At 36.9% G+C, this 20,110-nt stretch overlaps 2 protein-coding genes across 8 annotated transcripts in view; one reads left to right on the forward strand and one right to left on the reverse strand.

The window, feature by feature from the left end:
- The window catches only part of LOC140933545 (annexin A5-like), a 330,251-nt gene that overhangs the window by 270,815 nt on the left and 39,326 nt on the right, over nt 1-20,110 (reverse strand). The window lies entirely within an intron of this gene.
- The window catches only part of LOC140933542 (transcription factor 12-like), a 30,741-nt gene continuing 16,078 nt past the window's right edge, over nt 5,448-20,110 (forward strand). For 2 of the 7 annotated variants that reach the window (XM_073383132.1, XM_073383137.1), the window contains exons 1-6: nt 5,448-5,857; nt 5,991-6,084; nt 6,270-6,328; nt 6,738-6,858; nt 11,638-11,672; nt 12,784-12,841. In XM_073383132.1, the coding sequence (XP_073239233.1) occupies nt 5,804-5,857; nt 5,991-6,084; nt 6,270-6,328; nt 6,738-6,858; nt 11,638-11,672; nt 12,784-12,841 (421 nt within the window). In that variant the 5' untranslated portion in view covers nt 5,448-5,803. The remainder of the gene's footprint in view (nt 5,858-5,990; nt 6,085-6,269; nt 6,329-6,737; nt 6,859-11,637; nt 11,673-12,783; nt 12,842-20,110) is intronic. The other 5 variants (XM_073383136.1, XM_073383138.1, XM_073383133.1 and 2 more) reach the window with 4 other exon arrangements.

Genomic DNA, 20,110 nt, shown 5'->3' on the forward strand with positions numbered 1-20,110 from the left:
TCACAGGTCAACCATCCGAACTGTTCGAGGCAGCAATGGCTACGTGATCTCTCATACTGTATATTTACTGTGTACATTATGTGTATTTTCTGTCATTTACTGTATACTGTGCTGACTAGTCTTTCCTTAAGAAAAACAATCGTCTTCCTTTAAGATTTTCCTTTCAGATAATCCAGATAACATAAAAAAGAATTCGCTTTTAGTTTGTCTTGAAATAGAAAATGCTTCTTTCACATTTGTGGTTATAAAAACTATCTGTTTAGTACTTCAGTAAACTAGCATTAAGATACTGGAAACTATTTCTACCAAAATTACGATCGACTCAAAACAAACGATCTAGTTATACTTTGTTATTAGATATCAACGAGTGTTCCTCGTCGCTGATGCCTGTGACGTTAATGCCAAGAGCAAAAATACGTTGGATCTTAGACATACAACGGATTAATTCCTCCCTTCACGTCCAACGAGAAGTCTATAGCATAAATGTGTAGAGACTGCGAAAACTGATCCAAATAACTCGCGTGTATTGTTTTCCCTTAACTTTGTTCTCTCGACATCCCTGCTATCTGAGAGTTCTCTGGGGGATGTACTTTAGGAATGTTTGGGTAGAGATGTCGTGCCGGTTAACCTCGCACGCAAGCGTTTTTAGGGGAGTCGTATTTTCTTCCTTATTTCCTCCCTAAAAACGCCAGCGTGGGAAGTTATGTGGGGTTTATAGATTCCCACGACCCGCGAGAGAACGCGCGGGCGAGCAGATTTACGTCTCCTTTCGCGAGCTACTCTAGCGTGATTTCTCGAGACTACCCCAAATGAAGAACTTGCTAGCAGGCTATACCCTTCACAGCGGCACATACCTATAGGGTCCATATATGGCAGTACCCACCCTCAGCAGAGAGCCCGGCACAGGCTAAGGCGAGGGTCCGTCAAGGTGTCGACTTTCCTTAGCCCTCCCGTCCTGTCCCGTAAGGTCTACAGTAAATGCATAAGAGATCACATAGAGCGAGTGACACCACGCTGCCGCGAAGAAAACGATTTCAACCTTTCAATGAACTTACTTCGCTTTTCAATAACGTGCGAACTGTCAAGTCACACATTTAACCAACGATAACGTTGGTTACGGAAACAAATATTTTAATAACAGGTTCTTAAAGTCAGGTCTGTGGGCTGTAATTGGTAGATATTCTATCTTTCCTTTTCGTTTCTTTCTTTAAAGGTTCGTTGGTAGTCATCGTATAATTATGATTGACGGAAGCGAATTAAACGTAACTCTTGGTAACACTTTTGAATTTAAACCTCGCACGGTTTTGTTAGCCTTCTTGATATGTCCAATTCTTCTTTTACTCGTTACAAGAAGGTGTATCCCTTTATAAATGGTCTGGTTTTCTTGACTCCTTTTCAGGCATTTAGGAAAAAGGAGAGGTGTTTGTTCTAGACCCCCTAGCCTACAGGGGATGTGTAAAATTGCTTTGCTACTCCTCTGACACCAACAAAGAAAGCGGGGTAACAAAAGATTACACCACAGGTTTAAGAATTGCCTTTTGCTTCCAAGCTGCCTACTCGGTTCCGATAGAAATCCAACGCGGTGAAGGGTCTAAGGCATAGCTCTTTATATCGGTAAGATGGAAAAACACTGGCAAGGATGTCTCGTTTACCGGTCGTTTCGATACAAGTTTATTTAGTCGATTTGTAAATAGTTTCATTTCACGTACTTGTTTAAAGAACGAAGGATCCAAAATGTTATTCTTGTTGACGCGCAAACTACACTTGAAATGATCAAAATTTTTGTGTAGTTTCACTGCTTGAGCTCGTATCGAAACGATTTCTACCGAAACGACTTTGTATCGAAACGACCGGTTTCCGGTTATCTCAGATAGTTTTTGTAAATGCCAAAATAATATAGAAGACTGCGAATTTTGATCTTAAAACGCGCAAACGAGTCTACAGTTAACGTTTTGAAATAGTTATTACCTAAAAATATTTGTATTAAAGGATTTAGTTGACATCAACAAACTGTCTGGTAACGCATCAAGCTTTAAGCAAAGGAAACGACAAACTCATTTTTAAAGTACTTTGTCTAGTCTTTCCAAATTTCTCTCGTTTGATCATGATCAAGAAAAAAGAAACTTCTGCTGCGAATTTAGCACGAGGAAAACCAAAGTAGAGTAATACTTGGTAACTTGGGCCATCTTAAGCAATACTTCCAAGTTCACAGTCTCTTAGGCTATGTGTCCATAATACCGGATAGTTTTTCGTGTCGACGCGAAAAGCTTTCAGGTTGACTATGAACAACAACGGGCCAAGAAAGGAACAAGTCGTTCATACAAAACAAACATCAACTACATCGATCAACATCGTACCGGAGCAGTTGGCCCAGAGGGTTTGGCGTACTAAACTTCCGTCTCAAAGGTTTCCAGTCCTCGCTCATACTTATTCACTTCCGCTACGGTCCGACTGTACCAAACTTATCCGATATGTGACGCTTCAAGTTCGAGATCAGCGCGACGCAGCTTCGCTCCGTCAGGGAATAGCGCCGAAGCCACTGTTCTTATGTGTGAACACGCAGAAGCCCTTTCCGGTACGCGCGCTCTGATTCCGTTGATATTAGGGAGCTTAAACAAAGACGTTTTTGAGCGACGCACGTCAACTGGAAGTGAGACCTTCTCCCTTTTTATATGCCTGTACACTACCAAATTTGTATTGCTGAGTTTCTTTTCTCCTATAAAGACGATTTACCCAAGGGTTTCAACCAAACCACAGCCCAATGCTGCAAAAAGTCCACTTCCGGTTGACGTCCGTCGCTCAAAAACGCTGTTGCTTAAGCTCCCTTATAAAAGCGCCGGCCTACTATTGCATGTAAGGTCGCTTACCACTAGTCCGCAGAACTGGCCGGCCAAGGTAGCCCAAACGTTAAGAGAATTACACTGTTCATCAGATACGCCAAGCTAGATCAGCCTAATACTATAGGATACCGAGCCGTGTTGGGCTGATTGCGAAAACTCTAAGAAAAGGACTATTTCCTTTTTAAGATATATGTATATAGAGAACCGGTCTCGCCAATCAGACCTGACTTTAGTGAATGCCTCAAGTTTCTCCAAGTCCTGAATTGGCCAAACATTTACTTGTCCTCGCGGCTGAAACTGAAATGGCTATAGTTTGTTAACTGATGGCTGAGAAGCATCCACAACTGTCAGCTGAGATGACTGAACTTTTTTTTCCCCATACATATGAATGTATAATTTTTTTTATTGCTTTTTTATGGACCGAGGCGAGGTCTGTTGATGATTTTCGCGGCATATTAGACGTTTCCTCTGAGTGTACATCCCCTTCCCCACCCCTTCCGCCCGTACTTTTTAGCAGTTTCTCTTCGTGCCATACTCCATAAGACTGAGAACCTGTTCATAGGCTATTTTCATGGGTTTAGATTTGCTGAAGACCACGAGGATGCACAAACCAGGCGTTCCTGGTAAAAAATTGTTGTTGAACCTGTTCAAGTCGTAGGATACGATTCGAAAAGCGTTTTTCTTACTTACTAATAAAACTATTTTTACATATCGCCACGTTGCTGGATATTCTACGCAGTTAGAACTCATTAGCACAAGTCCGATTGCTAGTCAGTCAACGGCCGCTCGTGAATGTTGAGACGACATCCTTTTTAAAAGTGTTTATTTTCCCAAAATGCTCCACGGAATAACCATGGATGATTAAAACTTCAAAGGAAAACCTCTTAACATCAAGAATTTCTTATCTTAAGTGATTCTTTAAATTCGTTGTGTATAGTATAAACCGTTTAAGAACGCTTTTTTATTTTGAGGCTACTAGTAATAAACCAAGTACCAGTTTTTAAGGGTCAAATCGCCAATGAACTGCGTTAGTAAATACGCAAATTATGTTTATTCGGCGGTGAAAGCTTCTACAAAAGAGAATTGTTTTAGTTCGATTATTTTGCGCCTACATGACATCTATCGCGTTAGATCATTTAAAAATTAATAAAAGCAACTCTTCGCGATCGTGGAGCTTTTCATAACCTGGGGAAAACATTTCAATCTTGGTGTTAAATGAAAATTAACTCCACAAAAAAAAGAAAAATTCTTTACGGAAAGAGTCGCTTCGAATGGGAAGCAAACGACATGCAATATCGGACGTCGGCGTGTGGTTCATTATAGCTTTACAAACCTAGATTTCTTTCTTTTTTTAGCGATAATAAAGTAGAACTGCGGAACAGCCCTTGTGTGTATTCACATCAACTAAAGTTCTTTATTTTTTCTTTAATTCACACATAAGCGCGTGCATCGTGGGATTAACAAAGCTTGTGTTTTGAAATTCATATAATTTAAACTCGACACTGACATCAACAAACACCCTGTATATTGATATTTTATGGCTGAGAGCAACGTTTGGTTAGTGATTGGGATCAAAAGCTACTTGTGTGCACAAAGAAATGATGGTATAACAAAACATTGTTATGGTGTCACGTAATTATGTCAAAAAAGTCACATAAAATGGCACCGAAATACATTTTTGAGGGACAAATTTTGTTGTTTTGAGAGAAGTAATTTATGACCAAAATAAAGTAAGAAAATGGACTTAAATTATGATGAAATAATACGTATATAAGATCTTGTTTTTCTCACGTTTCTTTAAAGTGCTGTCAACATTATGCAAATTTTTTCTGTAGGCTTCTATGGATATGCAAATTTTCAATGCTATCAAAACGACCCATACATGTATTCGGCATAACTGAAAAACGATGTTACCAAAAAATAACCTTTAATGAAAAGATTAAGAGATCGAAGCTTTAATCCTCATTCGCCTAAGTGTTAGCGGATTTCAACAATGGGATTACCAATGAGACACTTAGATGTAAGTCGCTGGGCAAAAGCTAAATCGCATGAGTTTTAAGGCAAATGAAGAGAAACGAGAGCATATTTGAGTTTCCACGGAGATACTTGTCTTCTCCTTGATCTTATTCACAAGAATCGGAGAAAATTTTTTCGACATAAAAGTTTGTTACAGCTAACGAGAACCGGAAATAAGATGCTTTCTATTTCCTGTACTTAAGGGCATGATTTTTAACACTGAACCGCGAAGCCTCGAAAGTAGTCATACATCGTTGCAGCAAGATATTGAAAATGCAAAACGCACCGAAGTTTACAGGGAAAATTCCACAATGGGAAATTACTTTAAGGAAAGGAAAAAGGTTTATTTTTTTCGTTTATTTAACATTAGGTATCCAAAACCAAGGAAAAAGTTTGTCTCAATAACGTTAGGAGCTAGCCAATCACAATCTTCGATGACTTTGTTTAGGTATTGCTATCACGTGTAGGAGTCACGTGGGTACCGTTGATTTTCCTACGAAACTTCTGATTGGTCAAAAGATAATTGGATCTGTCAAGACTAATAATTGCCATGATGAAAGCAACAATAAGCTGTCAATTATTATTTTTAGTCCCCTCCCCGGAGAGTTGGACTGGTTAAACTTGGGAATATGGAAGAAAACGAAGCCACGCGAATTAGAGAAAATTTGTAAAGCTAGTCGTGTTCGCGGAAATTCCCCCCGCGCTAACAGCGCATGGAAAGCCGTTAAAAAAATTCAGAATTATTTGGGCTGAGTGCGGTTTGTCAGCTTGGAGAATTGATCGAAGGACAGTTCAGTGTGTCGCCTTTGTTATTGAGTGAGCTGAAGTTTTGAGGATTTTTTGTGTGGTTGAGCTTATTATTCAAAAATCGGCCCGACATAAGGCTGTGTGCTTTCAGAAGAGGTCCTTCCAAGCACGATTCCCTAAGCACTGGAACACTTTGACGAATGAATCCGCACGCGGGAGATAAGGAGTTGAGCGATCTACTAGACTTCAGCGCGGTTAGTATAAGTTGAAAAATTTCTGACACACTTGCATTCGCAACTTGACTAGATGTTGCGATTAGCGAACGCTGTTGGCTGCACTTTATTAACGATCGTATTTGCTTTGCGTGTTGGCAATTTTTTTGCTCAGATGTTCTCGCCGCCGGGATCCATGGTCGGCAGTAAATCTAGTGGCTCTCTGACGGAAGCTGGGTTATCGAGTTCCATGCACGCATCTCGAACAGGTGCCCTTTGCGTTTTGTTTGTCTGTCGTTCGCCATGAATTAAACTTGATGCATGGAGCTGATAGAACCTGTTACTCTCACTAGAGTAGCTCGAACCGGTTCTTGGCTCCAATGCACATGCTTCTTTGCCATCAGGACTTAAAAGTATTGACTTTGATGGCTGTATTTTATTTTTTCTTTTGTAGGTTCTTTAGACGAGACACCCACGTGGCAGGCCAGTTCTGTGTCGGCCTATGAAGCTCGGGTAAGCAAGTAGTGAATGCAGGAGCTAAATCGGTGATGTTACATGCGCTTGAAAATTAAAACAAATCTTCAAAACAAAAGTCATGTAAAACTCGGTTTACATGTCAACAGCAACATTTATTCAAAATTAGGATCACTAAAGCTACCGCACGTGCCCGAACGGAAACTCTATATTTTTAAGCAATAATTTGTTACTTTATAAAGATGCAAAATATTTTACTAACAAGTGGCCCTCTTAGTTGTGTATGTTAGCGAAGCTCATGCTGGTTGGAAATGCCCTTCGTTTTTATAACTCGGCATTTTTAACACTTCACTGAGCAAAAGCTGAGCGACTGAATAAATAAAGCTACAAATGAGTGATCGTCTTTTAATTTCACTCATATTTATATGCGTTTTTTTTTCTTTTTCAGGGTTACCAAACGGATGGCCATGGTGTCTACAGCACGATCGACGATGTTGAAAGCGACTTTATTTCCCGCAAAGGATCTAGCTTTGCAAGTTCATATCTCAGTTCAAATTCGTTAGGAATAGGTAAGATGATCTGTTAACAAAGAGAAAAAAATTTCGGCGACATTTTAAATGCAAAATTATTCTTTAGCACTTTAATGGTACACAGATAAAGCTCTCCACGTCTTTGCTTTGTTGTTGTTATGTCGCTTGCATGAAAGCCATGCCTCGTTGCCTCTTTGATATTGTTCGGATGATCAAAGCTCTTCTGATCTAAACACTGACGCGTGCTTCAGCTCGATCTCGTCAAAACTGATCGTGAAAACCTTTGAACGACTTGAAAGGCAAGACAGTGGGAAAGCAATCTCAACTTTGCATGGATACCCTTTTGAGAAATTGATTGCCTTGTTTTTCAGTGAATTCACAATGGTGGCGATAAATGTCGAACCCTTTTTAGCGGTTGAAACTGCTTTTCGCATGATAGATTTTGCCAACCTAAGACGGTCAAATCGGAGACGAAATTAACGCAGAAGAGTTGTTTTAGAGGTTTCGATTTCCTCCTTGAATTTGCGATTATTTTAATATTATAACTTGCGATGCTTGGTAAATAAAATAACCACATTTTATTTTTGTTCCCTTCAATAATATCGAGGCGTTGAATTAATTTATTTGGTTGGGCATTTAAACAATAACAGCATTTTCTCATGATTTTCCACTGCGCTGAAAGTGCTGAAAGATTGAGTGATTATATCAAATGTATACTTTATTCTATGAGAAATGTTTTCATTCACCATTGTCTGGGTAAGAAAGTAGATATGATAATGTCAGCGAATATGCTTACTCACTGTTAGCCCCACCCTCTGTTTTTTACGAATCCTTTTTTCGCTCCGGGCTTAAACTTATAGTCCTATAGTACGTACCGTACTTCCAACTGGATGCCACAGATACCTTTTTCAAACACATATTACAAGGTTGATTTGATGTGATGAATAAATCCGCTTTATATCTTGTTAACTAAAACACTGTCACTTATTCACACATTATTGCTTGTTGTTGGACCGTTTATTACGCACTTGTTGCCAGTTACTGAAATTCATCAGGGTGGATGACTCTTTGCCAGGTGAAAGTCTCAGTCAATTAACACTGCATTAAGTAATGTAACATATTTTGAAGCGGTAATTGGATCAAAAGTAGTTGATTTGGCATTTTCTCTAAACTTTAAGCTCAGTTTAACGTTAAAAGAATACATCTGTTTACAGTGACAAGTTTTTGGTGCAAATTATTCGCTTTCATAAACTTGGACATGTTAAACAGTACATGTCATCTTGTACACACTGCATTGGAGTTGTTCTCTAAGAAGTGACATAAGTTAAATACAGGTTTACCAGCTTTTATAAATTTCATATGCAAATATATTTTTTATTTGATTGCTCTACACTGCAAAATAATGTGCTATTGCTTTCCTAAATGTGGGTTGAATACTTTCCTGCATAAACTAAACATCTCAAAAAAGACAGAATGCTGAAATGGCTTGATTCTGAATAAACTGGCCATATCTGTTTCTTAGCAGTAAATGATGACATCTTTGAGGCCCTCTGAGCGGGGGTGGGGGGGGGGATGTATGCCCCTAATCTGAATTTTAAATATGTTAAATACATTTGACGTGTGTTTTAAGGAGTTTGTCTTGTCCCTGTCAGTATTTAACCCATCTTTATGTCATTTGTTGACATTTCATCCAGTTTTATATTATGAGGCCATGTCTCTTGTCGGAATTTTACCCTAACCGGCCCTCATCATTAAGAAATGCATTTTGAATATAATTTTGTCCTAAATATTGGGTTCAAGTGTTTCCACTGCACTTTTTTATTCAGATTTACCTAGCAGATATTCTTTTGAAAAGGCATCAACAAAACCTGGATTGTATCAACCCCTGATAATTACTCAATCACGGGTTGATGTCGCTGCTGCTTTTTGAAAACATAGGCACTTTTAACGTGCATGAGCTATTTTGAATGCGTCAGTGTAACTGTACCAAGAATGATGAAGCTACCTTTTTCATCCTAAATACATACTGTTTTTTGTGCAAAACTGGGTATTGCTGTACATGAATGAAAACACGAAATGTTCAGCTAAGTCGATCCTCATGCTATATATTCACTTTCCTCTGCCTTTCCCTGATACATCTATTGCAAGTTAAGCAAACTGTTAAAGTACAATAAATATCAATTCACCAAACGTTGATTAGAGGGAAAACTCTCTTTAGAGTTTCTTAAGAAAATGTAGCTTATCAAATACCAAACAGTTACAAAATATCAGGATTTTTATCATTGTGGTAGATGGTTGCATCATCATAATTCATGAGGTTTTCATGTGTGATTCTTCTCAATGAAACAGTCTTTGACTCTGACAACTTAATTTTTCATGTTTTAAAAGCTATTGCTTGTTAAAAAACAAGAGCGTTTACTTAAGGCATTGGTTACAAAACCAAACAGGTCTTCATACGTTCAAGTTACTATTATTACTTTGAAAAGCCAATCTGCATAAGATGTACAGTCACACATACAGCCAGCACGTGAAAGTGTTAGACTTTGCCCCCTTTTGTGGTTCGTACGTGAGGGAATTCGAGTTATCACAAAGTAATCTAGTAAATAGGATTATAAAAAATATCTGGTGCACACAGTTTGAACGTGAAGATGTTGAACTTTGCCCCTTTTACAATTTGTACGAGAAAGAACACATATTGTTTACAAGATTACTTTGCTCAAACGATTTTTTAAACAAGTCACCTCCTTTTCAAACATGTGCAATTAAATTATGCATCATTTTATGTTAAGATTGTTACACGAACATCATTACTTTACTTCCAACAGAATTGTCAAATTGCTGAAATACTGATTTCTACTCATCTCATGTTATTCCACTCAATAAAACAATCTCTAATTATTTCATCACCTGGCTACTTCCAAGTTTATTCGCTAACGCAAAAGTTATGCACCTTAACTTAGCCACTGGGTAAATTAAATACATTTTGATTACTTTTATGACAGCAAACATGTATTAGATATGGTTGCACTTAAGTTGCCGGAACATGAATTTAAAGGTTTATTGAACAATGTACAAGAGAAATTAAGCATGTTTGCGGAAGCAATTTACTTGGTACAGCTTTAAAGAATCAGCTCTTGTTCAAACTTCTAAAAACACAAACCCTGCACCTCCAAGTTAAATTCAATATCTAAATACCAATTATTAACGTTTCATTTGTACACCTTTGAAAATATGATTTTTTATACTTCACTTTGTAGCAGGTGAAACATAATTGACGTATGTTGTGCCGTTCACTATGGCTGAGATCATAAATGTCTTGAACCAGCAGTCACACTAAAATATATGAACCCTTAATTAAACAGCCGCATCACTCATCATTTGAATCATGAAGATATTTCAATGTTATGCCTCTAAACACGTAACACGTAATTAAAGATGACAAAATTGTGAAGAACCAAAATGGCAGTTTAAAGTACCTTTGTTTGACCTTTACCGCAGCAATGCAATGTTTAGATGCCAAAATCTCATTGGTTCCTAGCATAGTACCGCATAGTACCTTCAACCTTATTGGCCCCTGCAACACACATCCAAACAGACAAAGCCATAAAGATACATGCTTAAACCACTGACATTTGAAGCAGGTGAAACATAATTCATGTACATTTTGCCGTTCACAATAGCCGCATTAGATCATAAAATGTCTTGAACCAGCAGCCACACTAAAAAATGAACCCTTAAACAGCTGCATTACTGTACTCAGCTTTTGAATCAAGAAGATGTTTCAATTTATTAAAAACTGAATTATTGGATAATGCAATTCTAGAGCGCTGATCGGCTTAGCCATCATGGTATATGAGCCATTATACCATGCTCTCCAAATAGGGCAATTGCACGTGTCTGCTCAAAATTAAAAACAAGTTGAGAGTCGGTTGTTTTTACAAATAAAAGTCGAGAAAAATTCTCAATATTTTGTGGGTGTTTTTAATAAAATAATATTATCATTCCACTCGCGCTTGTTGGGTATGTGATGATTATAGCCAACTCAGTGCTACGTGCCTCGTTGGCAAGTTTGTTCACTTATTCATCGACAGACACCCCTCATTCTGTTTTGAGTCTCTTTAACCCTTTAAGCCCTAAGAGTGATCAGCATCAAATTCTCCCTGTGATATCAATGCTTTGTAAAACAGAGGGGTTATGAAAATTATGGACATGATCACACAAAATGAATGTCCTTGTTATTTTATCAACTTCTCTCCACCACATCTCTAGGAAATGAATAGGGGAAAAAATGAGAATTCAAATTTTGATCTTAGGGTTTAAAGGGTTAAATAAGAAAGTTGGAGACGCACCTACACCTGTACACAGGAGTCACCTACATCAGGCCATTCTTTTTATTTATCGTTTTTTCATATACAAGTTTGCTAAAAATAGCATGCGGGTGAAATTTACCTTCTACAGTGGCCACTCTCCTGGGCTATTTATCAAGCCAAAAACCCCTATAAATAGGCTTCGCCAAGAAGACAATGAAAATGTATGTAGTGGTAAGGAAGCGGGGAGAGGATGGAAATACTGAAAATATGATTTAAAAAAACATTGTATATTGTCCTGTATCATTTAAGTGGAACAAATTGTACTTTCACGAGACATTATTTAAACATTTTGTGATCTTAGCCTTCATGGAGTTTAAGGGAAAAGTCATTGTACACAGTCTCTTACAGATTAACGATTAGCAGTCTATTTCATACAGTGTACTTAGAAGTAAAGTATTTGATGGTTTGTAAAAGGCAACAGGAACTCATGACTGTCTTTGTTTTCTAGCAGGATACAGAGATTCAGGGCTAACAGGAAGCCAGGTGGGTTTTACTTTATTTCTATTTTAAAATGTTAATAATACAGCTGTGTGATGTTCTACAGGTGACAATTTAGACGGAAATCACTACTCTAATGCAAAACAGAGTTTCATAACCAAGTGCGTACTGATGGTAAACAGAAGGCGCCAAAAAAATTATGTCATTGCTAGTCTGGGACAAGTGGGTTTTCTTGCTGGGCAAGTAACTTTTAAAACTTGCTTGGAAAATGGTTGAGGATCCAGGCAAGTCATCATCTAACAAAATCATTAACTAAGACAAGCAAGCAGTGGCCCCTGAGGCAAGAAAAATGAAGGAGGTTCCTGCCCAAAACACAAGCTGCCCATGCCAGTTGCATTTTTTCAAAGTTTATGTTTTCGTTAGAAAATGACTTTTCTTTTGCCAGGGAAGGTCAGGAACAGCCCGCGTTTAACCTTGGGCTTATTTTAACTTAACTGGGGCTATATTTTTTAATTGGAACTCTTAGAGAAAATTAAAAACCAGTTGTTATTGTTATGATAGTGTAAATCAGCACCTGTACAGCTTTGTCTTTAAAATAACGCAGAAACACACTATAAAAAGCGGAGTCTTGCTAGAAAACGTGTTGCGTCATAGAGTGAAAAGAACCTGGCTGAGAGGACTACAATCTTTAATGGATAACGTACAGTTTCTGAAGGTGATTTCTTGGAAAAAGGTAGCCCTCTACATGTAACATGTCCATGCCATTTGTGGTACAGGGATAATTTCATTTCAAACACACAGTTTAGTCGCCCTTGTTGTGGATAACAGAGAAGCTCTAACAGTCGCCTGTTAGCTGCACATTTGTGCATTTTATTTTAAGAAGTAGAAACCTCATGAGTCAGCTTGTAAAATCTAATCTACGGTACTTTTATATTTTATCAGAATCCAATTAAATCTTATGCCATAGGATAGTTGAAAGAGTGAGTTGATGAGTCATTTAAGCAATGCTTCTAAAGAATTTGAAATTGTTTCTCAAGCCATTACTGCAACGTTAGGAGAATTCAAAGAAGTATTGTCAGCCAATTTTGTACTGATTAAAACATAAGCAGCTAAAACTATCATAGTTGTCTATCACTAACCGACATGTTTTTGACAGGCTGGTCTGCCCCCACCATTACAAAGCTCTCATGATGTTTCTCTGTCAAGTCCAGATTGTAAGTACTTTCTTTGTTAACTAACTCAGGCACGGTTCTGCCTTTCACTGGTTATTAAGTTATTAAGACCCTGAGTAGTCCTATGTTGAGGTTCAGTCAGGGGTTTCTGGCACAGTTTACGGACCAAAAGATTTAAGTAATCATGAATCACAGAAGTCAAAATTTCATCTCAGTTTTTGAGTCATGATAATCAGCATGTGGAGTGCCGTTTTTTTAGTCCTGTTCTTAAGAAAAGAAAAAAGTTGCAAAAGAGTATCTGAAAAAACAGCAAAGTGGCAAAAAGGAAAAGAAAGACTCATGCAAATGGCAACTTACAGAGCTTCATCATTCTCATTTGATGTTTTCGTAGTCTTCATAGTCTTTTACTCATCTTCCAGAGGTCTCTAAACTGAACATCTTGAGAAAAATTGGTAATGAAATCACGAATATGATTCCATGTATCACGGAAATACCCCTGTATGACCCTCTATATTTTCTTCACTGATCTACATTTGTCGATAAGTTTGTCAAGTTTATTTTTAAATCAAAAAGTGACAGTTTACAAACTGCTCTACCCACTACACTATCAGGGCTAGGCTAGGCATGTGAAGCAAATCGGGTAGGTTGCAACATACTGAAGGTCTAAGTAAATAAAATAACTAAATAAATTACTTAAGAAACAAAAAAGAATTTGTTTAGCAACTAACTAGGGATTCACTTTAAATTAAAATTAAATCTAGCAAGATAAGGTAAAGGCTAAACAAAGCTCATCTGCTTTACTGTACAGTTATCTTGCACGAGAGGTGCCCACTTAATACCTACTGTTTGTACATGTAATCTATAAGTATTTTGCTACATACATGTTTACCAGAATTTAGCAATAATTCCTCGAAACCAAATGGGCTCTGAGTCAATAGCCCATGAGGCCGAAGGCCAAGTGAACCATTGACTCAGAGGCCATGCGGGCGAGTGTTTTGGTAATATCCAACTAGTTGGTCAAAAATATCGAGACAAAACAACTTTAGCTAGTTAAAGCTAGACTTTAATCCTTTTTTGCTGCCAAAAAGCCAGCACTTTTCGCTACTAGTGGGCTATAACATAATTATAGCCTAGTAGTAGATCAACCAATCAGAATGCAGCATTGATAATAGACCACCAGTTGGATTTTACTAAAAAGATTTATGTGGTCTTCTGTTTGCGTTAATGTCGTTCATAAGCTACCTGCCTGCTCAGTGAAGTTTACAAAAAGAGTAATGCATGTATTTGCTAAACTATTCAAACTATTTCAAAATGGTTAATATAACAAAACTTGGAAATTCATTTGTCTCAAATCAATAGTTTCCTATTGAGAAGGGCTTGACTAATGTATGCATCTGTCATCTTTGATCGATAGGGAATTGATTTTTAAATTAAAAGAATTGAAACACTTTATCTTAAGTAAACCATAGCATTCTTCTCAGGCAATTGACGTCAAGTACTATCGTACGGATCATCGTTATTTCTTTTGGTTTATTCAAAATAATTTGAACCAAAAAGACCATGGCAATTATGACAATAGAACTTAATTAGTTGTGGTATTCTGGTATGTGCACATAATATTGTAAGTGCATGGAAAATTTAAGTATAGTTTAAATGAGAAAGGACTGAGGAATAGCAATGAAAATCAAGCTGCTGCAGTACAAGACTGAGACAAATTGAACAACTGATGATAGTCTAATATGATTTAACATCTAAAACTTCATTCAATTAAACTTTGTTTGTAGAATAAACATCTAAAACGTCATTCAATTAAACTTTGTTTGTAGAATATCCAACATAAAAAAGTGCTGAACAAACAATTTGTTTATACGTATTTTAGGGTAGGTCTTTCCTAAATGAGTGCTGTATGGGTAATCATATGCCTAACTAACTTCATGCATATATGAATACCTCCTCAAACACTTGTTTGTTTAACTGCCAACCACTTATGCAAAGGTAGAAAACTAATAATTATACAAGTTTTCAGGGACGTTGTTTATTAGTGTACATGTAGCTGTGTTGTAAGGCGTTTAATTCTGCATCTTTGTTAGCTCATCTACAGAAATTACCCGCACACAACTGAACTGAAACAAATACAGCTCAGTAGTAATAAATATTTATGAAGTCAAGATATGAATACCGCAGAATGCAGAGCACACATATTAATACTGGTTGTATAACTGAAACATATATAGTGATACAGGCTCTTACAGCAACTACCTTAGATCCTGGTTAAAAGTACTTCCCCCCTTTTTTTTATCTTGGCACTAAGAAGAGAATTCATGACAGTGCACTGCTCGGTTCAAAACACAGCTCAAAAGTTTGAAAGTGATTACTTATTGCTACTTTTTAAACTTCATAATATTCTTTTGTCTGTTTAAAGAATCTGTTAATATAAACTCTACACTCAGTTAAATGCTGAAATGTAAACACAAAGTAACAAAGTTAATAGAAATTTTGCACAAAACTATGTGAAGTATTTAAAAATATTTTTGCAGTGCACAACAACTCACCTGCTGTGAGCATAATTATACTATGTTTTTCATCTTTCTAATTGTCTGCGATTTTGAAATCAGAACCTTTGTGTGCAAAATACACTGTTTAACTCAAAGATTAATGAGAAGTTTAGGTATACAAGCAGTACAGACAAATAGAGTAATCAAATACTAGTAATTTTCAATCCATGGTTTGAAGCATGTTAAAAAACAAACATATACCTTCTGATTAAACCGTCAAACTGTTTCACTTTACTTGTTTAGTTTTTGTTTGAAACTGACAAATAGCATTTAAGCCTTTCTTTTGTGTTGGCTGGCTTACTTTTTAATTTTTTACTTGCAATCATGATATATATGTAAAAGATTTGTACAAACCATTCTTGTGGCTCGGTTTCTTTGTCTTTCTGATAATTAAGACTGGACTAGAATCCCTTCCTCTAAAAATGTTATTATTTAAAATTGTCCATAAACAAAGGTTTCTTCTTTGCTTGAATAATTATCTATATTTGGCTTTTTGGAATGTTGCCTGAGGCTTCTGTTGCAAGAGTATTGTTGAGTATATGAAAATTAATTCATGCTCGAACATGTTAACCCTTGGATGTCACTCTTTCTTGACTAGACTGTTTTTAAGTAGTTGTGAAAGAAAGTACAGCAGTTTATTATTCACTTTTCATCAGGGGTTATATGGTTTAATATGTTTAAAAACTAAAAGGTCTCAGAGTGAATTGCTCAATTTAAGGAATACAAAAATGATTGGTTAATTTGAATTAACCAATTTACAAAGTATTTTAAACACACATTTGCTGAATTCATGCACATATACCATACAATGTGAAGTGGATGCCTTTTTTTTTTTTTCCATTTTTTTTTTCATATTGTTTTTGTTAGAATATGTGTATGTATGGTGCTTAATGTTAAAGCAGGAAGGTCAGGACCTCTTATACGCTGTTGTACTCTCTGATTTTGTCCTGCACAACTATGTTACACAAAGCTAAATTCAGCACTGATATGCCAATAGGCACCTTGGTTGTGACAAGTAAAAAAGTCTAATGAACATAAAGAGCAAAACTTTATGTTGAATTACGGGAAAAAAGCTAAATGACTCCCCCGAACTACACATACTCTTACTTTCTCTTCAAATTAGCTGTACTGTATGTTTAGACAGTGCCATATTTGGAGCAGGGGGAGATCCCTACCCCCATGAACCTCATGATTTGCAAATGCAAGAGGTGATCATGAAAACTAATGCCCCAGTAGATATTAAAGTGACATCTGGGGTCAAGCCAATATTTTGGATTTTCCGTCGGTGAACACCTGTTGAGTTCTCGTTTACAAATAGCATAGTGTTTGGCTGACAGCTCCTTTAAGTTCTTGTGTAGGCTAAGTTCTCCTGTATTTATATTGGGGCTATAACCCAATAAGCCCTAAGGCTCCATGGTCCCTAACCAAGACTGGTTACCACCAGTGATGGGGACTTATCATTATGCTATGAATCCCTCTCACCCAAGTATTAGATACAAAGTCTTTTTATGACAACAGTAGGGAAATAAAGTTTATGGGGTCAACCCAGGGAGCATCTTCCCAGAATTTTTTCCATCCCACTATACACACGTGGATTTATATATCACACGTGACTTGTGATCAATTTTCTCTTACGCACATATTCACTTGCAGGATATTTTTCCCAGAATCACCCGGTCCCCTCGCCCCCTCAGAAGTAAAATGGTTGGCCCCCTTAATAGAGCTTTGAAAAGTGACAGTTAGATCATGTAATTTTAGACTGTTCACGGTCCCTTACTTTTCTGTAAGATCATTGAGATTGAACAGTCTGCCTTAATCTTATGGGTGGCCATCTTGGATGATCGTCAAATCTACTTACGGGGGTGGGGCATGGTTTGAGAGGAGGCGAAAAAAATAGAGGGGCTGTCCTAACATCACTGCAGCTTACATTCAGGGGGCATGAGAGGGATTTCACACCATTTACCATTTTATTATTTAACAAACTCTGCTTTCAATGAAAACTGTGCCAGACACATTTAGCATCATTTAGCATGTTACAAACATCTCCTACCCAATTTAGAAACAGGGTTTTTTATATAAATAGTTACTGGAACATTCTTCTGATTAAAATTGGCAAACATGTACTGTTGAAACATTTTCCCAATCGAAGCAGCGAGCATAATTGCTTCAACACCAATTACAGTGGAACCCCGCCTTATGGCCACCTCAGTAATACGGTCACCTCAATATTACAGCCACTTTTTTGGCCACCTGGCAAAAATCGCCATGCATTTTCTTGTAGAAAAAACCTTGTTAATACGGCCAAATTTTTTTGGTCCATTGTTGACTGTATATTGGGGTTCCACTTAACTGTAAAACAGTTATTAAAACCTCCGGATACAAAAGCCAGAAATTTTTGACAGGGGTTGTCTTTCTGCCTCTTTGTAGCAATAATTTCAATTCATTTTGCAGATACTCTGTATGTCTTTATTCAAAACTCCCCAACAGGCTACTTGGCTTAAGTGGTTGTTCCTCAAAATTCCAAAACTCAGGTAATGCTAGGAAAGTAGTGATTATTGGCATTTAAAACAGCCAAATGGCTTTATTTCATCTCTCCTCCATCAAATGTCAAAGAAGAGTCTGCCCTACTTCATGCCAATCTGAAATAAATTCCTTCCCCAGTTTCTTCCACCCAAAATGATGAAGATCCAAAATAACACTAAAGTCAGGTGAACAGGTTAATTTATGAAAGCATTTTTAGAAATGACAACTAATCAATGACTTGTCATTCCTGCAAACTTTAAAAACTAAACCAGTTGTCAGTACAAATTAACATCTATTGTCTAGTGATCAATCAGATGCCTGCATTGCTGGAACAATGCGCTCCTTGAACATGAGAAGCAGTAATGTTAGGACAGTCCCTCTATTTTCTTGCCTCCATCCCCCTACTGCTATAAACCCCAATGCCTGCCTCCTGGGTACATGTGAAACCCAAGATGACCATCCATACTGGTAAGCACTCGATCATTGCAGTCACTTTTATAAAGTGATAAATCCTAAAAAAAGTCTCAAATCTGTATGTTAATTAAAAGAATGCATGCTGATTATAGCTAAAGGCTACAACCCTACGGGTTGCAACCATTTTGGTTACCATGGCGCCTAAAATTTTGGAGCTGGCAACTTGATTTGTAAAAAAGTCTCCCTAAACCAAAAGAGTTGGTTGCCAAATGGCAACCAAGTAAAAACTTTAACTTGGAGGGTTGGGATATGTGCTCGAGATCACATAAGTCACAACTGTACAGAGTTTTAAAAGCAGAAACCTAAGATCACATAGGACATGGGAAATGATTATAATGACATAACAAGACATCTTATAAAACTGATGGCCCCAAATTGAACAGTAAGACACTGAACTGAACAAATTATCTCCTGCTTAAAGTGGTAAAATTACACATTGTATTTTTCCTCTGCTAAATATACACTTGACTGAGCTGGCTTTTCATCCACTACTTAAGAAAGCTATAACAAGGAGCAAATAACCCACCTAAAGTGCAATACTTGTATTTGAAAGTGTAAATTCTGTGAAACAGATCTTAACATAGAGCAATATGTAACTATGGACGTTATTACACACCAAAGAGCAGTTTTATTGGTAGTTCGATTTGTTTGCTTTTTGTGCACTATTTAAGAAGCTATAACTAGGAACAAATAACCCACCTAAAGTGCAATAAATGTATTTTAGAATAAATGAATGAATTTAAGGTCATTTCTATTGTTCTCAGTGCAGTAACATGTAACCTTTGAAGCCAAGGGACTGAGTTCCATACCTGCTATATCCCCCTTTTTTTTAACTCTTTTATAAAGCATTGTTATGACAAGGTGGAATTTGATACTGATTGTTCTTAGAGCTATTTTATTGGTTCAATAAGATGTTATGCTCTGTTATTTTAAAAAGGTGTCTGCGTTCATGAGGAAAGGTCTTTCAAATATCATATTACAGGAAATGTGCTCTGTTTTGACTTATGATAATTCTCGAGGTGATTTAGCCAAACTGACAATTTCTTTTCTATTTCTATCCATTTGTAATTGCTTTATGTGTTGCTTGAGTTGTACTAGTAATTAATTTTTAATAGTTGCTGGAATTAAACATAGAAAATCAGAATGTGGGGAAATGCAAACATGAATCTGTCACTTTTACTATGTAAACATTCAATTATTAATTATTAAAAATAAAATGTCACAAATTTGCAGAATTTCAAAACAACTGGCCTTTTGAAAATTTTATCTTATGGTAATTTTGTTACGACATTTGCGTGCTTAATCTTGGCAACAAATTACAATAGTCTGAGAACTGTATCGGTAAAAGTTTTAACTTTACCTGTGGCTGCCAAATTACATGCTACAAAGCACTTAGTCTTATAGCATGTAACAAAGAGTGACAAAAAGTGCACGTGCTGATTAGAAGTCACCACACAACATGACTGTCTCGAAGAGCGATTTTGTTTTACAAGCACGTGGTTTTTGTACAGACTATTCATTGTCAGTAAGCTCATGTTCTCTCAGAATACAGTGTTTAGTGTTGCCTACCTGAACATGGTAGCACTATGGAGGTTATTACAAATCTTAGAGCAGTTTTGTTGGTAGTTCAATTTGTTTTGGATTTTTTTTTTGTGCAAAAATAAAGATTTATATGAAAGTGGAAATGATTCTCGCAATTGAATTGACAACCTAAGTAGTTGAAAAAGAACCTGAAAAAAATTCAAGCTTGACCAAGATT

This window comes from Porites lutea, chromosome 4 (assembly GCF_958299795.1).
Source record: "Porites lutea chromosome 4, jaPorLute2.1, whole genome shotgun sequence".
In the NCBI taxonomy this organism is placed as follows: domain Eukaryota; kingdom Metazoa; phylum Cnidaria; class Anthozoa; order Scleractinia; family Poritidae; genus Porites; species Porites lutea.